The sequence below is a fragment of the Mytilus californianus genome, unplaced genomic scaffold, assembly GCF_021869535.1.
Source record: "Mytilus californianus isolate M0D057914Y unplaced genomic scaffold, xbMytCali1.0.p SCAF_1, whole genome shotgun sequence".
NCBI classification, from domain to species: domain Eukaryota; kingdom Metazoa; phylum Mollusca; class Bivalvia; order Mytilida; family Mytilidae; genus Mytilus; species Mytilus californianus.
In genome coordinates this window covers 75,824,048-75,846,996 of record NW_026262581.1, presented here as the reverse complement: position 1 = coordinate 75,846,996, position 22,949 = coordinate 75,824,048, and the positions used below count along the sequence as shown (strand labels likewise).

The 22,949-nt window shown below is 32.7% G+C and overlaps 1 protein-coding gene across 1 annotated transcript in view; it reads right to left on the bottom strand.

Annotated features, from left to right (window-relative positions):
- Positions 1-1,190: 1,190 nt before the first annotated feature.
- LOC127707518 (uncharacterized) overlaps positions 1,191-22,949 on the bottom strand; it is a 22,875-nt gene continuing 1,116 nt past the window's right edge. Inside the window, exons 2-16 of the mRNA XM_052212103.1 lie at positions 21,436-21,598; positions 20,090-20,280; positions 19,648-19,731; positions 18,809-18,962; positions 13,806-13,966; positions 12,627-12,771; positions 11,320-11,594; positions 9,894-10,044; positions 9,148-9,308; positions 7,711-7,870; positions 6,865-7,031; positions 5,771-5,855; positions 5,024-5,221; positions 2,997-3,105; positions 1,191-2,399 (exon numbers count right to left, since the gene is read on the bottom strand). Coding sequence (XP_052068063.1) covers positions 2,326-2,399; positions 2,997-3,105; positions 5,024-5,221; positions 5,771-5,855; positions 6,865-7,031; positions 7,711-7,870; positions 9,148-9,308; positions 9,894-10,044; positions 11,320-11,594; positions 12,627-12,771; positions 13,806-13,966; positions 18,809-18,962; positions 19,648-19,731; positions 20,090-20,280; positions 21,436-21,598 — 2,278 coding nt within the window. The 3' untranslated portion in view covers positions 1,191-2,325. The remainder of the gene's footprint in view (positions 2,400-2,996; positions 3,106-5,023; positions 5,222-5,770; positions 5,856-6,864; positions 7,032-7,710; positions 7,871-9,147; positions 9,309-9,893; positions 10,045-11,319; positions 11,595-12,626; positions 12,772-13,805; positions 13,967-18,808; positions 18,963-19,647; positions 19,732-20,089; positions 20,281-21,435; positions 21,599-22,949) is intronic.

Genomic DNA, 22,949 nt, shown 5'->3' with positions numbered 1-22,949 from the left:
GTAACAACACTTGGTCAGCACCTCATAAGGAACATTCATGTCATGTTTGGTTTCATTCCATTCAGTGGTTCTCTAAAAGAAGACATTTGTATGTATTTCCCATACGGTCCTATGTTAAACTAAGTCCCCCGCTGGCGGCCATCTTGGATTATGAATCGGCTTCATAGTAACAACACTTGGTCAGCACCTCATAAGGAACATTCATGCCATGTTTGGTTTCATTCCATTCAGTGGTTCTCTAAAAGAAGATGTTTGTGTGTATTTCCCATAGGGTCCCATGTTAAACTAAGTCCCCCGCTGGCGGCCATCTTGGATTATGGATCGGCTTCAAAGTAACAACACTCGGTCAGCACCTTATAAGGAACATTCATGCCATGTTTGGTTTCATTCCATTCAGTGGTTCTCTAAAAGAAGACATTTGTATGTATTTCTCATAGGGTCCCATGTTAAATTAAGTCCCCTGCTGGCGGCCATCTTGGATTATGGATCGGCTTCAAAGTAACAACACTCGGTCAGCACCTCATAAGAAACATTCATGCCTTGTTTGGTTTCATTCCATTCAGTGGTTCTCTAAAAGAAGACATTTGTATGTATTTCCCATAGGGTCCAATGTTAAACTAAGTCCCCCGCTGGCGGCCATCTTGGATTATGGATCGGCTTCAAAGTAACAACACTTGGTCAGCACCTCATAAGGAACATTCATACCATGTTTGGTTTCATTCCATTCAGTGGTTCTCTAAAAGAAGACATTTGTATGTATTTCCCATAGGGTCCTATGTTAAACTAAGTCCCCGGCTGGCGGCCATCTTGGATAATGGATCAGCTTCAAAGTAACAACACTTGGTCAGCACCTCATAAGAAACATTCATGTCATGTTTGGTTTCATTCCATTCAGTGGTTTTCTAAAAGAAGACATTTGTATGTATTTCCCATAGGGTCCTATGTTAAACTAAGTCCCCCGCTGGCGGCCATCTTGGATGATGGATCCGCTACAAAGTAACAACACTTGGTCAGCACCTCATAAGGAACATTCATGCCATGTTTGGTTTCATTCCATTCAGTGGTTCTCTAGAAGAAGTTCAAAATGTAAAAAGTAAACGACGACGACGGCCGATGCCGGACGAGGGACGCCAAGTGATGAGAAAAGCTCACTTGGCCCTTCGGGCCAGGTGATGCTAATAAATAAAAAAAGAAAGAATCTAGAGGCTCAAAGGACTTAAGACTTTGGTAAAAATCCTTCTATCAACCCCTGATGCACAAACAAAACTTTTCTCTATTTGTATTACACAATTAATTATAGTGGATGATCACCAGAGTCTTGGGACATCTTTAAACACATTTGTGTAATAATAAGACATATCTTTGCAATGTTATTTACGTCTTTTAAGGTATGTCTAAAGAAACAAAACTGTCTCAAGACACTAATGGTCGTTTGCTATGCTAGCACAATTTTGCAAGAAGATAATATGACAATGGAGAAGAAAACTGTCATGTCAGTATAATAGTTAAGATGTAGAGGAAAAGATGTTTTGTTTAATTATTTTACAGCAGTCAATAGATAATAGATCCCAGGTCATCAGCATAGCCAAAACTGACCCTTTGGGTCAAAACAAAACTTTATATTAACAGGCCTAGGTACACCTATGTGTTTTTTGGGTCTTTGATGGGTAATTGTCTCATTGGAAATAATACCATATCTCTTTATTTCTATATAGATATAACAAGATATTACATATGGTGTGGCATTCTTCTTTTTTCAATGGTTATTACAATCATGTGATTAAAAGGGTATTTAAGTATATGGACACTATGTTTCTATTCATATATATATAATGACAGTCAATATATTAAAAATATTGCAAAAAACATTGTAAAATACACAAAAAGAACATTGAAGTCCATTTCCATAATACACTATTTACATTATTATATATATAAATTAAGGACTTTCACTCAGTCAGTACATTATGTATGGACTTCATCCTTGGTCAATATAATCTGAACAGGTCCATATATAATGTATTGACGTATTAAATAAGGCTTTATCTGCTTCAGCCCTTTACACGATTTAAAGAAGAGGAAACCCCATTGGCTGGTTGTCTGCAGCACTGAAAAATAATTGATCCTACACACTATTGGGATAATTGTTGCTTAGTTTGATTCTAATTGTTTCAGTGTGTATAGAAGAAAATATTGATATAAAGTTCATGCCACTAAACATTTTATGGAGAAAGGATGCAAAATGATGAGAAAAGTTTACAGCTGTCCTTAAAGCCAAATGAGCTAAAAATCAGTCATTTCAAATACAGTTTATGATTTAATATCTCATTCTGTATCTTCAATACTACAGTTCTTGGGGGCTGATTCTTGTGACTTGTTCTTCTTTGACATTTCATGAACTGAAATTAAAAATATCAAAAAATAGGTTAAATTGTATGATTGCATGATAACTTGTAGTTATTTTATCAACAATTAAACTGCTGTAACAGTGGACAAATTCAACTGTAGATTCTTTCAAAAAAACTCTTTCAAAAATAGCTGTATGACAGTGACTTTGGCATGGGGGGTCTCTTCCTATATAAAGGTATACACAGACGTGCCGCTGGTTTGGGCCACTTTTTTGGAATGTCAAATATATCAATGGGGTACTATTTCACGGAGGTAATATACCTATGGGTCATACATGTTCATCTTCTGTTAGAATGTCTGTAAAAACTGTGATCTTTTTATCTCATAATATGAATGACAGATCCCATGTGGTTAACATCTCATTAAAATAAGATGTCATGATACTGGGAAATATATATCAATGTTTTTGTACATGTACTGTAATATACTCATTTCGGGGCCTTCTATAGCTGACTATGCAGTATGGGTTTTACTCATTGTTGAAGGCCGTACGGTGACCTATAATTGTTAATTTCTGTGTCATTTGGTCACTTGTGGAGAGTTGTCTCATTTGCAATCATACCACATCTTCTTATTTTTATACTCACTTCCTTGGATTGCCCAAAGAGCTAATGCTAGAATAAATATCCCTCCTACTCCAATAATAGTCCACTGGACTGGTCCAATATGGTCAGGATTTGATCTTTCAGTTTTTATCTGGAATATAGACAAATCATTAACTCATTAGAAGCTACTCCTTTTTATATCAGTAAAGGTACCGTATAGCGGGTTATTTTCGCGGGGTGTAAATGTTCGCTTATTTTCGCGGATAGAACAAAATCGCCAAAATAAATTCCGCCAAATTAAAAGTGTACATGCAACAGTATTGATAAAAGTTTTGAATCCGCCAAAATAATAACCACCAAAATATTTCGTATACTAAATTCAGTAAAAATCGCGAAATTTTACACCAGCGAAAATAACCCGCTATACGGTATGTCTATAGCCCTGCAATTATATACTGTGGATTTATTATTATTTGTGGGATACTTATTTTCATGTATTATTTTGTTATAGGTAAACCATGATTTTAAATGTTCAATGAAATGGAAATTTTGTATAGGCTTGTATGCAGATTTTGGCAAAACAATGAAATCAAATATCCACGAAAATACAATTTTTTTTCTATCCACAAAAATTGATATCCATGGAATTAAATGAATTCACAGTTCATGTATATTGCCTTTCAACTGTAAATCATCAACTGGCATTTTCTTTGATAATGAAAGCAATTAATATATGCATTAAAATATTTAAAGATCAACTTTAAGCAATCTTACATCACAATAGTTTACCCTGTATACAGTAACATTGATTTCCATACACATGCAGGGAAAATATTACATCCTGAAATAAATCTTCCAACCCCCTCTCTGAAAAAAAAATACCTGTCTCCTCAATAAATAAAATATTCAAAATTTCTAAAATAATTCTCACCTATAATTTATTTTGAACTAACCTTATTGTCTATTACTGGAGTAATGAAGGAGCATGTGTTCCATGAAAACAATTCCAAAGAAACAGGAACAAGCATTCTGAGAAAATTGCATGGCAATACATAGTCCGCTACCGGTTAAAAATTCATTGTATAGGAATAAAATGCTAATTTGATTTATAAATTGTCATGGTGTAACTATATAACAAATATCAAGTCAATATCTTCAAGCATGACGAAAAAAACTGTTGAAAACTGATTATTTAAGTGAATTTTCTAAGTCCAAGGACCATAACTCTGCACATAATCATCAGACCGGAACAAAATTCAAACTTGATCTGTGACATGTCATGATGAATTTATATATCAATTATCAAATCAATATCTTCAAGCATGACGAAAAAGTGTGGAAAACTGATTATTTGAGTAAATTTTCCAAGTCCAAGGACCATAACTCTGCACAAAATCATCAGACCAGAACAAAATTCAAACTTGATCTGTAACATGTCACGATAAAACTATATATCAATTATCAAATCAATATCTTCAAGCATGACGAAACAAAGTGTGGAAAACTGATTATTTGCGTGAATTTTCTAAGTCCAAGGACCATAACTCTGCACAAAAATCATCAGACCGGAACAAAATTCGAACTTGATCTGTAATTTTTTATAATAAAATAATACACCAAATATCAAATCAATATCTTCAAGCACGAAGAAAAAGTGTGGAAAACTGATTTTCCAGACAGACAGACAGACAGACAGACAGACAGACAGACAGACAGACAGACAGACAGACAGACAGACGGACGGAGTGCAAACCTAAAGTCCCCTTCAACTTCGTCGGTAAGGGACTAATAACCTTGTTATCATTCCACAGAGTATTTAAGGAGCATGTGTTGCTTGAAAAAAGCTCCATAGCAACAGGACTTACTGTATTATCTTTCACTGGAGTATTGTAGAAGCATGTGTTCCATGAAACAGTTCCTCAGCAACATGTTTACCTTATTATCTTTCACTGAAGCATTAAAGGAGCATGTATTCCTTGCACTTCATAGCAAAAGAACTTACCTTATATCTATCATTAGAGTGTTGAAGGTTGTATTCCTTGACACAGACTTATGGTAGCAGGACTTACTGTGTTATCTTTCACTGGAGTATTGAAGGAGCATGTGTTCCATGAAAAAGACTCCATAGTAACAGGACTTTTCTTTGTCTCAATAAAACAGACATCAACATACATAGTATCTATAACTGTTTGTAGACTAGGTATACTAGCAGTAGACTTATTATATAAAACCAATATAGATGGCACAGGAATCATGGCTATTGGTATCTGAAATAGAAAATAATCAGTCAACATAGGATCTGATTCTAGAAGGTTATCTGTGTTCCCACTGTCTATACCACTCTGTTCAACTCTTCATAAAATTGCTTATCACGGCTTTGTGACGTCAAATACGTTAACCCGATCTTAATAACTTTGACCCTGACATATCAGCGAGGTCATAATGAATGAACCGACATTGATAAGTTTGACCTGAACTTATCAAGTCATCTTCTTTGCTGGTGAAACAAAGAAAAACACTTGTTTCTGTCATGTAAAATACACAAATACAATCCAATAAATCAAATATCAGATTTTTATCATATTCATATTATGAAATTACACCTGCTTGACACAATATGAAGCCTTTTTTATACTGGGGGATTTATAAAAAGCATGTACACATTCACTGCATAGCACACATAGCATATATAAATAGCATTAAGACATTTTCCTCATAGAATAAATATATATTTTGTCAAAAATTCTGTCAAAATTTTAAATTCTAAAAAAGTATCATAGGAACGTGATGGTTTTAAATACTTGTAATTATTTTACCTGAGGTATTGATACATTGGAAGCTACTGTAGGCAAAGTGTTAATTACTGGTCCTGTACTCTGACCTGCTAAATTGTCACACAATCTACAAGTATTATATAAATAACAATGTTTAGAAAAATCTACATTTGTATGACAAACCTATGTTGAGTTAATTTTCTGATGTTAAGTCTTCTAAGCATGAAATACCTTATTGTGATGGTTTTTCAAGTCTTAAAAATTACAGATCAAAATCTTCAAGGTAAAAAAAAATATATTTAAAGCTGTTTATGGCTAACCTTAAGTACATTAACTGATACTTCAAAAAGTGGTCAAGGGTTATTTTTGTGCAATATCTCTTCAATTTCTTTATATACATTTTTGAGAACAGGTCATTATTTACAAAGTAGAACCCTTCAAGCCTAAAAATATATATATTTTATGTTCCTTCATGCACCCTTTACATGCTAAGTCCCTGTTCTAGTTTCTCATGGACACTGATAGTCCATTAGAAAAACACTGTTTCAAAAATTTTAAAAATTGCCATAACAAAATAAATGGTAATTTAATGTGATTTGATCAATTGTTCTAAAGAATGCAAGTACAAAGAAGAAAAAAAAACAATCACAAATTCAAATGAAGATTGACTTATTTTTGTGAGTTTATTTTCCAGCTGCAAATATTTCAATGCATATTGATGACTAAAAAACCCCCAATAAATCAATAAGTAGGCTGCTCAAGTTTAAGAGCAGGAAACTTGGACCAACACCATAAAAGAAAGTGTTGTGGGTAAGGTATGACATTTACCTTGCAACAGGCCATCTTTTTCAAAACCTAAAGGACTATTGCAGCATCAAATCAACAAACTAATTCAGACTTGACATCAAAGTTTAAATATTAGGACACTTAAGATTCCATTCCTAATTATCTGGAAAAGTGTGAGTAAACAGGTCAAGAACTACTTAAATATGTGGGTGTCCCATTTTACACCAAAATCACAGAAGGAAAAATATATCCCCAAAAATATGGACAAATAAAAAGTCTTGCTGCATTAGAGATTTAATTAGCAATAAAAAAAATCAGCAATATTTGACAAACTAACAAAGTATACATACTCATCAAATGTTCCCTGCACAGACATCCATGTGGCTGTGACAGGCCTGATGTAATTGATATCTATATCAAAAACACCACCATCAACCATAGTCTTTAGTTTTGTTATCTCCCCTGTCAATTCAATATGGCTGTCATAGCTTTTCTTTAAGCTGAACCTAATATAATCCTAAAATTAAATCATTGAAATTTTTATACTATTGATCTGGATGACCAAATGGTAAAGAAAGTTTGTAATCATCCATGTCAATAAAATCAGTTCAGTTTGTCATTCCAATGGTAATTAGCAAAGTATAAACTCCAGTCATTTTGCAAAATTATTTGTGTTCACTTGATCTACAAACAAAGAGAAAATGTGTCAGTTATTCACCAATGATCCATGATTAACATAGTTTCCCTTATTTGTTCCATCAATATACCCACATTGTGAGATCGTAGGAATCTACAAACTTTAAATACCACCACTCCTTATTTCTATATAATCAGCTATAACAGAAAGACTAATATATGAAAATATATTCAACAAAATTTATCAAACTTTCAAACATAATGCAAATTTGTAAACTACCAATTATAATTTCTGTTCTTTACATGAATTATAATTATTCCCCCTTATTAAGTCAATTAGGATCCATCTTGAAAGAGCTGTAAGTGTGGGGTTTTTGTTTTATTCCTTTCTAGCTATTGTCAGGTTGATAACTAATATTATCATATTGATATATGGCTTTCTCATAAAATTTCATGAAATACAGCCACACAATATTACTACTTCTCAAGTAATCATTATCAGTGAAAAAACGTTATCCACTTTATTTAGAAAATCCCCTATTCCACCAGAAAAAGATTACCTTTTCTATTGTCCTAATTTGGTAAGTCTGAACTATTTCTCCCAACATGAAAAAACTGATCTTCCTATTTAACAATGATGATATCTGTGAATAACTAGCTAGTCCGCTGTTCACTATGGCATCAAAATCTATACTTCCAAAATCAAGTGTTATTTCAACACTGAAAAATAAAAAACAGCATAGTCATAAAAAAATGTAAACAAAAGTATGTTATCTAGTTAATGTATTTGAAATGAATCAGTTTATATAAGAAGTTGCATGCATTGTCCTAATTGTCGTAAGTATAGTAAAAAAGGAAATATGTGTCTGACAGATCAGAAAAGTGCTAAAACTTTAAAAGTCATCACTGTCAAGCTGCAGTGCAGAGATGAAGTCATTTCCTTCAGTAGTATTGAAGAATGTCTGACAAAAAAGTACATTTAACAAATTGAAAATTCAAAGTACTGGATTCTTAATTTTCATGGGTACCAATTTTCGTTGATTACAGAAAAATTGTATCTACCTGGATATTTCATTTTGTGATTTTACAAAAGTCTGCATGCAAGCCTATAGAAAATTTGTACTTTGTTAAATTTAAATTTGTGGTTCACCTGTAACCAAAAAATCTACAGACATTGGTATCACACGAATAATAATGAATCCCCAGTATCAGCAAACAGGAAGATAGATTCTGACAGATCCAAAAAGTGCCTACACCTTAAAACTCAACAATGCAGCTGACCAAATATGAAGTCTTTCTGGTAGGAAATAGATGAGGGAAAAGGCGAGGTGATTGCAAAACAGCCCTCACTGTAAGACTGGGAGTACAATTATTATGCATTAAGTTCTCTAAGACCAGAAAATTGATAAGAGTTCTAACCTATAATCAGCTCTGGTCACATATAAATGTATAAGAAATTTTGAATGGAAATTTGTGGCTGTTTTTATACAAAATGTTCAATTTCTCTCTTTTTTTAAATTTAAATTGAATAGGTGGACCATACTGCGCTGTGTGTTCTGGTCATAGTTTGAGGCCATACTGAGTGACTTGTGATTATTCACATTTTTGTCCTTTATTTACGGACATTTGTCTCATTGACATACTACATCTCCTTATTTTTATTCTTTTCTGACATGGGGTATATGTAATTTCATACTCAAAATGTACTAGATATAACGTAATAAATCATACAGCAACACAATAATATATGCCAAACAATTCTCAAATGAAGTTTAAATTTCAATCTGCTCTGCTTATAGTGAACCATCTTATTTTCTCATTATGCCCATTCTAGCCGACTTTGTGGCAATTTATTTTTCATTTCAACATTAAATGCTTAGTTTATAAAATGCAAGCCTTTTTAAAACCATATTTAAATTATTTATAATCTTGATGATCTTCCCAAATGACTAGCACTAAACAAGTATATCTAAAATACACAAAGTCAGTTTGTTTACTTTGTAAAGTCTTCAGCATGCCTTGGTACTAAAACTGTTGTTTTATTTTGTGGACCAAAGTTAAATCCTGTTCTGAAGTCCACTTGTTGTTGTAAGGTCTCAGCATATCTTTCTAGGTGTGGATATAATGGACTGGTCTGTAGTTTAATGGTAACTCCTTTCTGATTATTAATATCAAAAGATTAAAATATCAAATATGTATATGTAATATAAAACTGTATAATAATTAACTAAACTGTAAACTATAAATAGACTTTAAATTCTGAACAGCGAGTGTTACTTGAATTAGATACATCACAAATTTCAGAATTTTGAAACAGGTTACAAGATTAAAGGCTATCATTCAATGCTTTAATAACTTCTACATGCCATCCACCTATGTTTTTGTGGGGTTCAACTTTTCTAAAATGGCAAAGAAATGGAAATATCTGTCACAAAACCCTCCCCACAGATTTGTCATATGCAAATCTAATTTTTTTTCATTTTGTCATGTTTTCAACTTATATATTATGTATTTACATATTTAGCTCATTTGCAATAAAATAAGAGAGCCGTAGTTATCAAGCATTTTGGCATTGTCATTTGGTCCGCTCAGCTTCTCAGACACTTTACTTTAGAGGCATACATCCTTTGGGCAGTTATACCCCTCAATGATTGCAATTACTGACAGATTCGTCGCTGTAACCTCGCCCATATTGAATGTACAGCAAAACAGACATAAATGCTTTGACCCCTTAAATCAATACCTGTTGAATATGAACAGAATTAATAATGTCCTGTCCAGCAGGATGCAGTAACTGTAGAACCTTGTTATACAATATTTTCTCTGAGTCTTTCTTTTCATCCACAGTCAATGTCTGAGTCTGATTACACGGCAGAAGTACTTCATAAGTAAATCTAAAAATAGATGTATGATATTTACATGTATTCCATCTCTTTTCCTCAATTGTGACATTAATGAATGAGACTCCTCATCTAATTTGTACTTAACATGAGTAACAGGACAAGTGTCTGTAGTGAAGCAGGATCTGCTTACACTTCTGGAGAACCTGAGACCAACCCCAGTTTTTTGGTTGGGTTCCTGTTGCTCAGTCTTTAGTTTACTTTGTAGGGTTTTGTGGACTTGTGTTTCTCTTTTTGTCGTCTTTCACTTTTTGCAATGCTGTTGTCAGTTTCTCTCGACTTGTGAGATTTGAATATCCCTTTGGTATCTTTGGCCTCTTTTTTCGCTTTGAAATGAATATATTACAGTGGTATCAGATGATGTTGACTTTTTTCTAAGATTCTTAAAGGAAGAGTCCTACTTGGTACTTGTATGTGCTATATATTTGAGGGTAAAAAAACTAACTGAAAATTGACCTAACTCTTCGTATTTTCTTTTTTTATAAAAAAAAAAACACATTAAAAAGACTTTCCTTTTCAATTTTGAGTAGCTAAAGAGCAGAGAACCAGTGGTGGACATCAGCTTTTAGTAAGTAACAGACAGAATACCAGTGGCCAGGTGATGATCAACAATTAATAAGTTAGTCACAAAAGAATTACATTGTACAACCAAACAGCCAATATTGTCAAAAGTCACCTTTATGGAGTTGTAAGCTTTGTTAAACAGCAATAATATAATACTAGAAAATACCCGCGAAATATACTTTGGTTCATAATTTGAAGATATATAGTTTTGGTGTAAGGCGATATTAAGATCTTAAATCTTTTTGAAGCGTGTCACAGACGAAATACCATCACTCAATATGACACCCAAAAGAATAGTCTTCCCGACAGAAACTATTGGCGTTTGTGATCTCATCATAGGATATGTCATTGTTATACACTGGATGCATTCCACTGAACAAAATAATATGTGTTTATAAATACCTTTAATTGGTGACATATAGAGTGAAAACTTACAGAACAATATTTTTTGCACCCCCTAACATTAAATCCTGGATCCGCACCGGATTTCTGGTGTTTCCGTGCTCAGAACCACCCCCATATATGAGGGGGCTAAAAATTTTATGCATTAATATATGAATGGGGGTGGGTCACAATAGTGCAAAAATTAGAACCTTCAGAACTGTGTTCTTGTTAATTCTAGGTATTCCTTTCATGCTTCTTAGGATATATCGCCAAAAATTACTACATGTACAAGACAACATACTTAATCCTTGTTCAACTTACTTATCAGGATTTTTTACAGCATTACAAAATTTAACATCCCATTTTCCCTGCCAGAAACATTTTCTTTCCATTTTACAAATCTGAGCTGTTAGATTACAAATGTTACAGTCTATATTGCCATTCATAAGAACATTATGTGGTGTTATTGGATTGCTCTGTGAATGAAATGATAATCCACCAAGGTTTATAAATGTCTGTATTTTCTCTAAAACTTTATCCAAATCAATGTGGTATGATATGTTGTTGCTTCTTCTAATATCAAAAATACTGTAATTCTATGATAAAAACAGTGAAATATATAGCAGTTGAAACAGATACATATCATATATAAGAATTATTAACTGTGGAAACAGAAATGTCAGAACACCTAGCTAGATATTCAATATATGGAAACCCTAAATGAATGGCCAATCTGCTTAACCTTCTATTCCTTTCTACAGTACAGTAATAGGAGTATATATGTATCATATAACCTGTGTAGTTTTAAGGATTTGAATTTTTGGGGTAATTACACCTAGTGTAAGTATGCTTAATTTTAATTGGTTAATAGCCAGTATATTTGTCATGCATTTTTCTTTACCTGATGGATATTATTGTTCATATTTCATTGTCACCGGGGTATATGCACAAGGCTTTTTTTACCCTCTCTGTCATGATATATTGGAAAACATGTGTGCCTGTTTCACTCCTTAAGGAGTTGTTTGATCATTCATGTAATATTTTTTTTAATATGCAGCCATTTTTGCTATCATTTTGATACCAAAAGAATTAAGGAATATACTGAAATGTTAAACTTAACCCTTCTTATTGATTTTCATTGTAATAAAACACATATACCATGTTAAGGAGGGGTATTTGCCAAAAATTCTAGTCTAGAGAAAGAATTTCCCTTGCCTGGTGAATCAGGAAATGTTTCCTTTTCAACTGGTATTTTCATAAAACAAAATCCTCCTGAACATAATGTATATGTTGTGTACAAGTTGTAATTTCTTACAAATTATAATTTGTACAGGGTTTTGTACAAGTTATCAGTATTTTGACACACACCTTCTTTCACCAGGTGATACAAGTTTTTCTTCAATAATTATCCAGTTCGATGTTCTACTCACAAATTTACATTCAAAATAGTCGTGACAAATCCTTGAAGAAATTCAGTTTGTATTGAATATAAGATTGGATTAAAACTGAAGGTTTGAATACATAGTAAGATACCTTATTTTTCTGCTTGCCTACCATATACTGCAATAATAGACACATGTATGCTCTATATGTCTATTCATAGAGATAATGAAAATATTTTTCCTTACCAAAGTCAACCATTCATTGTCTACACTAACTCCATCACTTAGGATTAACTTTAATCTACTTGATATTTCTTTTATCCAATCCATTCTTTTATGTATTGATAATTCTGTGAAATTGATGTTTGAAAATTCCAGTGCTACTGAAATACTGAAAAAGAAGATAATATATAAATTTTGATTTTAAATTCATAACTAAGTCTTTGATAAACTAACAGTAACAATGCTGCATAAATTTCAAAGCTTTCTTTAAATTGTGATACTTATTTTGAATGGGTTTTTTAATGCGGCTAGCACTCTGCACTTCAAACGACATCTGAATTTTGAAGTAGTCTGCATAGTTTTAAATGCAATACAGTTTGGTATCTTTAGAAAAAATAATCTTTACCAGAGGTGGCCTGTTGAGATATGCAAAACTATTCACTCTCCTCCAAAATATGATAATCCTTATCTGGGATTTATTATACTACACATACTACACTACTCAGACCAGTAGATGTCTCTTTTAGAAGGCAATCATTCTTAAAGCATATACAAAATGTATTTTATTTTCTAATAATCAGTTAGCATTCATGATTTTTATTTACCCTAATCTCTGTGACATTTATGCTTAACATAAAATTGAGAATGGAAATGGGGAATATGTCAAAGAGACAACAACCCGACCAAAGAGCAGACAACAGCCGAAGGCCACCAATGGGTCTTCAATGCAGCGAGAAAATCCCACACCCGGAGGGGGTCCTTAGCTGGCCCCTAAATAAAATTGTGTGATAGTTCAGTGAATAACTTTTTCACTTTGAGATGCCTTTCAAAAATACTTTAGGTAGTCAATAACTATCAAATCAGTTAAGTCAAATAGAATAATTAGGTATAAGGGTTGCACATATGAAACACACTCAAAATTCTTGCTTGCTGCAGATTTCAATATCAAAGATTTCATTTGAATACTATTAAAGAAAATCTAGGTTATATCCTCATCCAAACCAGACCAAAGACCATGTTATATTGTCTTACTGCATAGTACTGAGTTTGATATTGAAAACTACTTTTATTAAACAAAATACATGAAACATTTTTATTATACCCCTGTAAATAAAAATGAACCAAAAGTATACTGATACTATAGTTCTGTTTACTTATCAAAGTTTTACGGAATCTCATAGAGTTCATAATATTTACATTTACCTTGTAAAATCATTGCTTGATCTTCCTAATAGAGTGTAATTGTTAAATGATAGATCTAACGTCTTGTCCTTCAGCCACTGTTCAGTGTCCTTGTACAAAACAGATAATGGTGGAGATCTAGAAGTGGCTTGTAGAGTAATGACAATATGGTTAGGACTATCCTACAAAAATAATCATATCTTTTGTCAAAGTGACTTAAATTAGGGTTTATTACTTCAAACTCTTTTTAGCAGACTGAAATTAAGTAAAAATATAAAAGTCTTATAATATAGTATTGAAGCATTTCCTCGCATACCCAAAGTGTATTCAACATTTTTTTTTAAATAGCTTAAAGGCAATAAAGAACATGGTGCAATAAGTGCCTTATATTTCCTGATTAAAGAAAACATGGTGCAATAAGAGCCTTATGTTTCCTGATAAAAGAAAGGACATGGTGCAATAAGAGCCTTATGTTTCCTGATTTCAAGAAAGGAAAGGGTGCAATAAGTTCCTTATGTTTCCTGATTAAAGAAAGGACAGGTTGCAATAAGGGCCTTATGTTTCTTTATTAAAGAAAGGACATGGTGCAATAAGAGCATTATGTTTCCTGATTGAAAAAAATGACAAGGTGCATTAAGGATGTATTTTTCTGACGTTTCAGTCTCGTTGAAATCTCGTTCTGGAATTATTTCCAAAACATGTGATACAAGTGGAAAATATCAATGAATTTTAAAAATGTTATGAATAAACTTAATTCTGTGAAAAAATTGTGTATTTACAATGAGTAGTTTTTGAGTAATCAATTTTTCAAATTTTATGACCAATCAAGTCAGTCTTTTTAGCCAAAATTTTGAGAAAATGGGTGAGGGGTATAAAAATGATTTTACCAGAATCATGTACATCCCATATCATTTTTTTCTTTTCAAATTTCTTAGATATGTATTTTTTCAATCATTTATAACAAAAAAGTTGAAATAATATGCATTTTGTTCTTAAAACTGAGAAAAATCACAAATTTACAAAATTGACAGCATGGTAAATTTGACACAAAAAAGCATCAAAATATGATAAAACTTTCTTATACTAACACCTACCTATTTTTTTTTTAGTTAAATTTATTCAGATTGGTCCACTACATCTTTATTGAAAGTATGTAAAAAAGTTTAATTGTGGAACTGTGATTTTTTTCACGATAAAAGCCCAAAAATATGTAAAAATTGATGAAAATGGGAAAATCATCAAAATTGGGTACTTTCAAAGGGCCGTAGCAAAAAAAGAAGTGCACCACCATAAGATTTTTTCTTCACCAATTATTTTTTTACAGTCATATAAACCCAAAAATCAGGTTAAGAAAAAAAGTTTAATTCTAGAAATTTTTGGCTCCTCAGGTGTACATCCTTAAGAGCCTTATGTTTCCTGAATGAAACAAGAGGCTCTCAAGAGCATGAATCTCTCACCTGTAACTTTTTGCTGAAAATCTTTCATCAATGATTATTTTTACTTTCAATATTTATTAATGAGTGGCTTAAAAATGCCATTTAAATGCTCTTTGTATCTGTCATATTTTCTTCAAAAGCAAAAAAAAATGCATTTTACCCCTTTATTCCATTATAGCCATAGTGGCTATGTTTCTTGGCGTGCAAGGAAATAAAATACAAAATGTATACTAGATACTTTGAAACATATTCAGTCCTAGTTTGGCTCAAAAAAATTCGGCAGTTTCAAAGCAGAAGATTTTTTAAAGTAAGGCAAGCAAACTAGATGAACAAAGTGTGAAAAATTGTCTTTAAAGGGCAATAACTCCTTAAGAGGTCAATTGACAATTTTGGTCATATAAACTTTTTTATAGATCTTACTTCGCTGAACATTTTTGCTGTTAACAGTTTATCTTTATCTTCAATAATATTCAAGATAATCACCAATAAACTGCTTCGCTGAGTGCAGCTGGATACGCCCGCAGAGGTCCAACCCTGAACAGTTGGGGCAAAAGTGGACACAATATTCAAGCTTGATACAGGTCTGAATTTGGATTGTAATTAAATATTTGAAATATTATAGGTTTTCTGAATAAATGTAGTCAAAGAACTTGAAATTGGTTATATGAATTAAATTTATATTCAATTAAAGATTTCTTGCTGTTGTGCAATACACTGTGCTGTTGCGCAATACTTAGTAAATCTGTTGTCAGACTATAAACAAATAAAGTTCAATTAATTCTCAATGTCACATTAGAAATTTATGAAAATGTAAAGGAAGCGTACATCAATAGATATATACAATTCACCAAAGTTTCATGAGAATTGCTGACAGCATTTTTGAGTTATTGTCCGAAAACTGGAAAATCCTTCCTTTTTTAATGAATAAAACCCCATAACTCAAAAATGTAAAATGTAAAATTTATAAAATTCTAAACGGAGCTTACATCAATAGATATAAACAATTCACCAAAGTTTCATAAGAACTGTTGAAAGCATTTTTGATTTTTTGTCCGAAAACTGGAAAATCCCCCCTTTTTTTTATGAAAAAAACCCTGTAACTGGGAAATGTAAAATCTAAAATATATAAAAATCGAAAGGGAGCTCAAGCGTTTTTGAGTTAATGTCCGACATGTTGACGACGGACGGACAGACGGACGGACGAACAGACAGACAGACGGTCAACGGTATACCATAATACGTCCCGTAAACGGGCGTATAAAAACTGCAAAATTTCCTTAAAATTACCAATTTAGTGGCAGAAACCTAACAATGGGTTGTTCGGTTCGGCTGAAAATTTCAGGGCTGATAGATCTTGAATAATGGAACATTTTTACCCCTTTCAGATTTGCTCTAAATGCTTTAGTTTTTGAGATACAAGCCAAAAACTGCATTTGACCCCTGTGTTCTATTTTTAGCCATGGCATCCATGTCTGTTGATGGATCAAAACTTCGGATACAATTTATAAATTAAATACCCTAAGGAACATTCAGTTAAAGTTTGATTGGCCCAGTAGTTTCAGAGAAGAAGATTCTTGAAATAGTTTACGTCGACGACGACGACAGACAACGACGGACGACAACGGATGCCAAGTGATGGCATAAGCTCACATGGGGCCCTTTGGGCCCAGTGAGCTAAAAAAAAGGACATAGTGCAATTAAATCCTTTTGTTTCCTGATTGCAAAGAGGGCCTTATGTTTCCTGATTGAAAAAAAATGACAAGGTGCATTAAGAGCCTATGTTTTCTGAATGAAAAAAAAAACATGGTGCAATAAGATCCTTATGTTTCAGGATTAAGGAAAGGACATTGTACAATAAGTGCCTTATGTTTCCTGATTAAAAAAAAGGACATTGTACAATAAGTGCCTTATGTTTCCTGATTAAAAAAAAGGACATGGCACAATAAGGGCCTTATGTTTCCTGATTTCAAGAAAGGACATGGTGCAATAAGGGCCTTATGTTTTCTGATTTCATGACAGGACAGGGTGCAATAAGGGCCTTATGTTTCAAGATTAAAGAAAGAACTTGGTGCAATAAGAGCCTTATGATTCCTGATTAAAGAAAGGACAGGATGCAATAAAGGCCATATGTTTCCTGATTAAAGAAAAAAACATGGTGCAATAAATGCCTTATGCTTCCTGATTAAAGAAAGGACAGGGTGCAATAAGGGCCTTATGTTTCTTGATTTCAAGAAAGGACAGGGTGCAATAAGGGCCTTATGTTTCTTGATTAAAGAAAGGACATGGTGCAATAAACGCCTTATGTTTCCTGATTGAAAAAAATGACAAGGTGCATTAAGAGCCATGTTTCTTGAATGAAAAAAAGACATGGTGCAATAAAATTCTTTTGTTTCCTGATTGCAAAAAGGGCCTTGTTTCCTGATTGAAAAAAATGACAAGGTGCATTAAAAATCTCATGTTTCCTAAATGAAAAAAGGACATGGTGCAATAACATCCTTTTGTTTCCTGATTGCAAAAAGGGCCTTATGTTTCCTGATTGAAAAAAATGACAAGGTGCATTATGAGCCTTATGTTTCCTGAATGAAAAAAGGACATGGTGCAATAAGATCCTTATGTTTTAGGATTAAGGAAAGGACATGGTACATTAAGAGCCTTATGATTCCTGATTTCAAGATAGGACAGGGTGCAATAAGGGCCTTATGTTTCAAGATTAAAGAAAGAACATGGTGCAATAAGAGCCTTATGATTCCTGGTTAAAGAAAGGATAGGATGCAATAAGGGCCTTTTGTTTCCTGATTAAAGAAAAAACATGGTGCAATAGGGGCCTTTTGTTTCCTGATTAAAGAAAGGACAGGGTGCAATAAAGAAAATAATACCAAATGTTTTGGTTGGGAATTATAAAGATTAAATACTTTTTTTCTAGAGGTTATTGATTTGTAAACTGGGTAGCTGCCACTCAAACTTTACATACACTTTACATATAATATTATGTTTCTTGATTTCAAGAAAGGACAGGGTGCAATAAGGCCCTTATGTTTCCGGATTAAAGAAAGAACATGGTGTAATAAGAGCCATATGATTCCTGATTAAAGAAAGGGCATGGTGAAATAAGGGCCTTATTTTTCTTGATTTTTTAATTTTAAATTCTATTTTAAGATTTCCTCTTTTGTCTGTTTGATAGTTTTTTTTGTCATAACATTTTTATAGATTTTGGACCTACCAATAAAGATTACATACTAGTATCAACCTAATTTTTGGGGTACTTGCAGGTACTCAATTAATTTTCCTCACAAATACTGGTATGTATAAAACTATTCAATTTTTGCCATTTTTAAAGAAAAAATTGAAAATATTTTATGACTGAAAAATCATTTTCAGAGGGATGAAAAAAAATCCCATATAACACCATGGTCACACTCAGATGCTTTGGAAGGATAAGAAATTCTCGATTCATACAAGGCATCATTCATGTTACTTAGGGAATAACTTAATAACAAAGTCAAATCTAGCAAAAAATAGTGAGAGGACAGGTTTAACTTTAAAAAAAAATCTCTAGTAAAATGTACAAAACCACCATAGAAGGCATACCTTTGGATATTGAACAGAAGTAACAACAGTTGATGGTGTCTTTGTTTTTAAGTATTTGGTGATGTATTTTGTAGCTTTGGACAATAAATGGTTCTTCTCTGGATCTGTCAGCTTTCTGATGTCTATACACGGGAAAACAACATTGACAGTCTTCCTTAAAGGAAAATTTGTTGTAAAATAAATTAATTCTTCATACATTTTACTTTCTCTGTGATGTATAGCCCACATTACTGACTATCCTATGTTGGTACATGTACAAAACATCCAATAAAACAGACAGAATCTACCTTGAAAACTTAGAAAATAAAGTAGCTACTATACATCAAACTCAATTTGTTTTCTATGATAAGTAATACTGGTTGACCTGGGGTCAATCAGCATAATCGACGTCATCGAACAATTGGTTCTTACTTTGACATTATAACATAAGCATTGTGATGTTTGGAAATTACAGGAAAGTGCAAAAAATCGAAAGTTGTCTATTAAACAAACTAATAACGCCACACACACAAAATTTGACAAAAACCAACTGGTTATTTTATTAAAATGAAATTTTCAACACTCTGCTGAGCTTATGCATATGTTCCTGTTTGAAAATATTACCAGTAACTAACTAAGAAAGACATACCAAAAATGAACATGAAATGTAGTCACATTGGTGAACAGTGAATGGAAAAACTGATGGACCGACAGGGGTAAAACCGTCCTTAAAATTAATAATGTCAGCCTAACTATAATACTGCTCCTTCTTCAGAGTAAACCATTGATCAATTATCAAGGTGGTTTGTTTTAATTCCTATTGATTCTTATCATTTTCTACTATTCAATGTAAAAGTTACCTTTCTGGAAAAACTACGTCAGATAAACACTGTCCTGTATTTGACCAATCACAACCTGGAATAATGCTACAAGTACTCCGTGTTCTGAAAAATGGTAAGGTGGAAATAGTCTACATACATTCTCAGGCAAATATATATTTAATACTGGACTGATACATCTAAAAAATGCTTATAATGATTCTATTTTTGTGAAATTTGAGGAAATACCATTTCAGTAACCACAGTATTGTCTCTAGCTTAAAATATTGGGTGCAATTTACCAACACATTCAGGATGGGCCCTTCTGACCTTACACTTAATAAAATATTCCCTTGTTTCTGTTTACCTTGTCTACATGTTCTGCACATATTTTACCTATTAATCGTGTAAAATAGTTTCACACATTTCCACCAAGGTTAATAACAATTAAAGCAGTCAGAAAATATCTATCAGTATTGCATACCCTTCATCACAGCTCCTTGGACATAGATGATCAAAACTGCCAATAAAGAAAATATATTTGACATCATATGTCTGCTCATTGACTGTGACATTGACCTTGCCATTTGTGACAGCCTTCTGTAAAATATCATACTCTGACCTAAGATCGATACTGTTGTCATAGCTACTGTCCACAGAAAATGTCACTTCATCCTGAAAATATATGTATACTGCTAGTAAAATACTGTAAATTCAGAAATTATTGCGAGGTTTTTATTATTGCAAATAATGTGACTGGGTGAGTATCGCACTAATAAGAACTCAAATTCTGATATATGATACATAAATCTGTATGCAAATTTGCCTGAAATCGCAATAATTAATCTCGCATTTATATGTCCATTCTTCAAAATTCTCAATAATAAATGCACGCAATAATTTCAGAATTTACAGACTAGGGAATCCACGATAGATTATAACATTCACCTCATTTCTCCATTGGGTTTAATAAAGCATATATCCTTTATTGAATTGATATGGAAGTTAGAACTGCCAGTCAATCATCACTTGATCCAATGACAATCCTTTGCTTGATTGATTGATGGTACGTTTCTTAACAGCATGCTTATAAGATATAATTATACCCTGCTTTGTACTAGCAGAGTCAAAATTTTTAATGTGCTAGCTCATTGGCAAAGATTGGTAGGAAGACATGTCACCATTCTCAGATACATTATTCTGACTCTGAGTCAACCAGTCTTTGCACTTTTTTCTAAATGCAGTGTGCTTGGCAGTGATAAAGATAATTCCAAATTTTAAGGTCTATCATTTTCCCTACCCAGGAATCTAACTCTTGACCTAATGCGGTTAAGGTAAGCATGATACCACAAGACCAAAACAATTCTTTAGAAGAGATTTTTTTTTCCAATATTTGCTTTTAATCATTAACATTAAATTTTTTAACATACCTAAAACAGCTTTTTTTCAACTGTTGTTTCCAAAATCATCGGACAATTCTATTTTTAAAATATCCAATATGTTTTGGGTTACTTAAAGTGTGTACTGGATCCTGCATCCTAACTTATGTGTAATTTGCAAGGAAGGGCATATAAATTAATGAGTGTGCTTTGTAAGCAATGCCAAGTCCATATTAAAATGTTAACACTGAAGTTTAACTTTCGTTTTTCTTTATGAACACTAAAAAAATTAAGGGCAAAGAATCCATAAGGATAGCATCTAGATGTTACCCTACAGCCCTTGATGTTTGACAATTAACACCAAAATTGAAATTCTGCAAACTCTAAATAGTGTACAAGTTAAAATGAATTTAACAAAAATGAATGAAAATTTTAATGTTTTAATATTTACCATAATAAATTTGAAGTCTCCAATACTTTTAACAATTTGGGGTCTAATGTATGATTTGGCCACTTCTATGACAGCATGTCTAATGTCTTCTCTTCCATTAAGTGGATGGTCTTGTATCAAACTGTCAGCATCAAATCCATCTACAGTTAATGATATATACATACTGCAAAAAAATAAAATAATAATAATCTCATATTTTATTGGAAATAAGTCACACAGAAGAAAGAAAGTTTTTCCTATAATCAAATAGAATGAATATCATCTAAGAGAAACAGATTTGACAAGAGAAAAATATTCTACAAATACATCTTTAAATTTTATATTTTTTCTCCATACAATCAAATCTTTCATGTATAAAACAATCTACAATCCTCACTTTTAATAATCTCCAATGGTGAAATAAAATCTTAGGGCTATTCCATTAAAAAGGAGGTACTAGGGTCGGAAGGCAATTGTTAAGTACCCCCATGACCAAGAGGAATGTACCATGTATCTTAACACCAACCAACAGGAAGTCGTTTCATGATAATACAAGAACCAACTGGAATATATATAACTTATTTTTTACTGGCCCTTCAAAATTGAGAAGAAATTACCTCTTGGAATTGTAGATATATAAAATTGAGAATGGAAATGGGGAATGTGTCAAAGAGACAACAACCCGACCATAGAACAGACAACAGCAGAAGGTCACCAACAGGTCTTCAATGCAGCGAGAAATTCCCGCGTATACTCTATAAAAACATCTACACGTAATATCAACATTTATTAATGATAAAGAATATTACTGTCACATTTCATTGGATTTTGACATGAAATTTGTGAACTAAAAGTTATTCTGAGTTTCTGTATAAAATATTTCATGCTTTTTCTTTCTTTTCCATATATCTTTTGGTTTTCAATTCAAGTGTTTATATTTCATCATCATAGATGTATTTTGTCACCTGCCTGGAATTATTATTTTTTTATTGTATTTGATCGGCAAACCTGGAATTACCCTTATCTGACCCCGGAATCTGATCCGGTATTGTCACTGTCTTCATTTCCGGATTATGGCATCCATTGTTTTTCAATGTTGTTTTTGTCAGTCAGATACGATTTTACTCGTATTTACACATTACTTGATGGCGATTTTCAGTATAAAGCTAGCGGTTGAACAAAATGAGCATCGCTGTCATGAATAATAAAGATAAAAATAAATTTTGAGATCGTTTGGAAGTTTTGGTCCCAAATTGAAAACTGGGAAAAACGTATTTGCCATTGCCTTTGGACCCTGTAGAATACTAGAATAAGATCTCAATAGTAATATGGTTTTAAAATTACCCTACTGATGCTTAAAAAGGTCGGCAAAGTTAATTTTTATTTTCTTTCAAATCGAAGGTTCTTTCAATAGAATTTGACATCGTACCTCATGTGCTTGTCATTATAGGGAAGTAACTCTTGCACTTCCAGAACTGGTACCATAGGTAGAATACAACGTTGCGCCTGCCGCTGCGTAAGTCGCAGGAACAGTT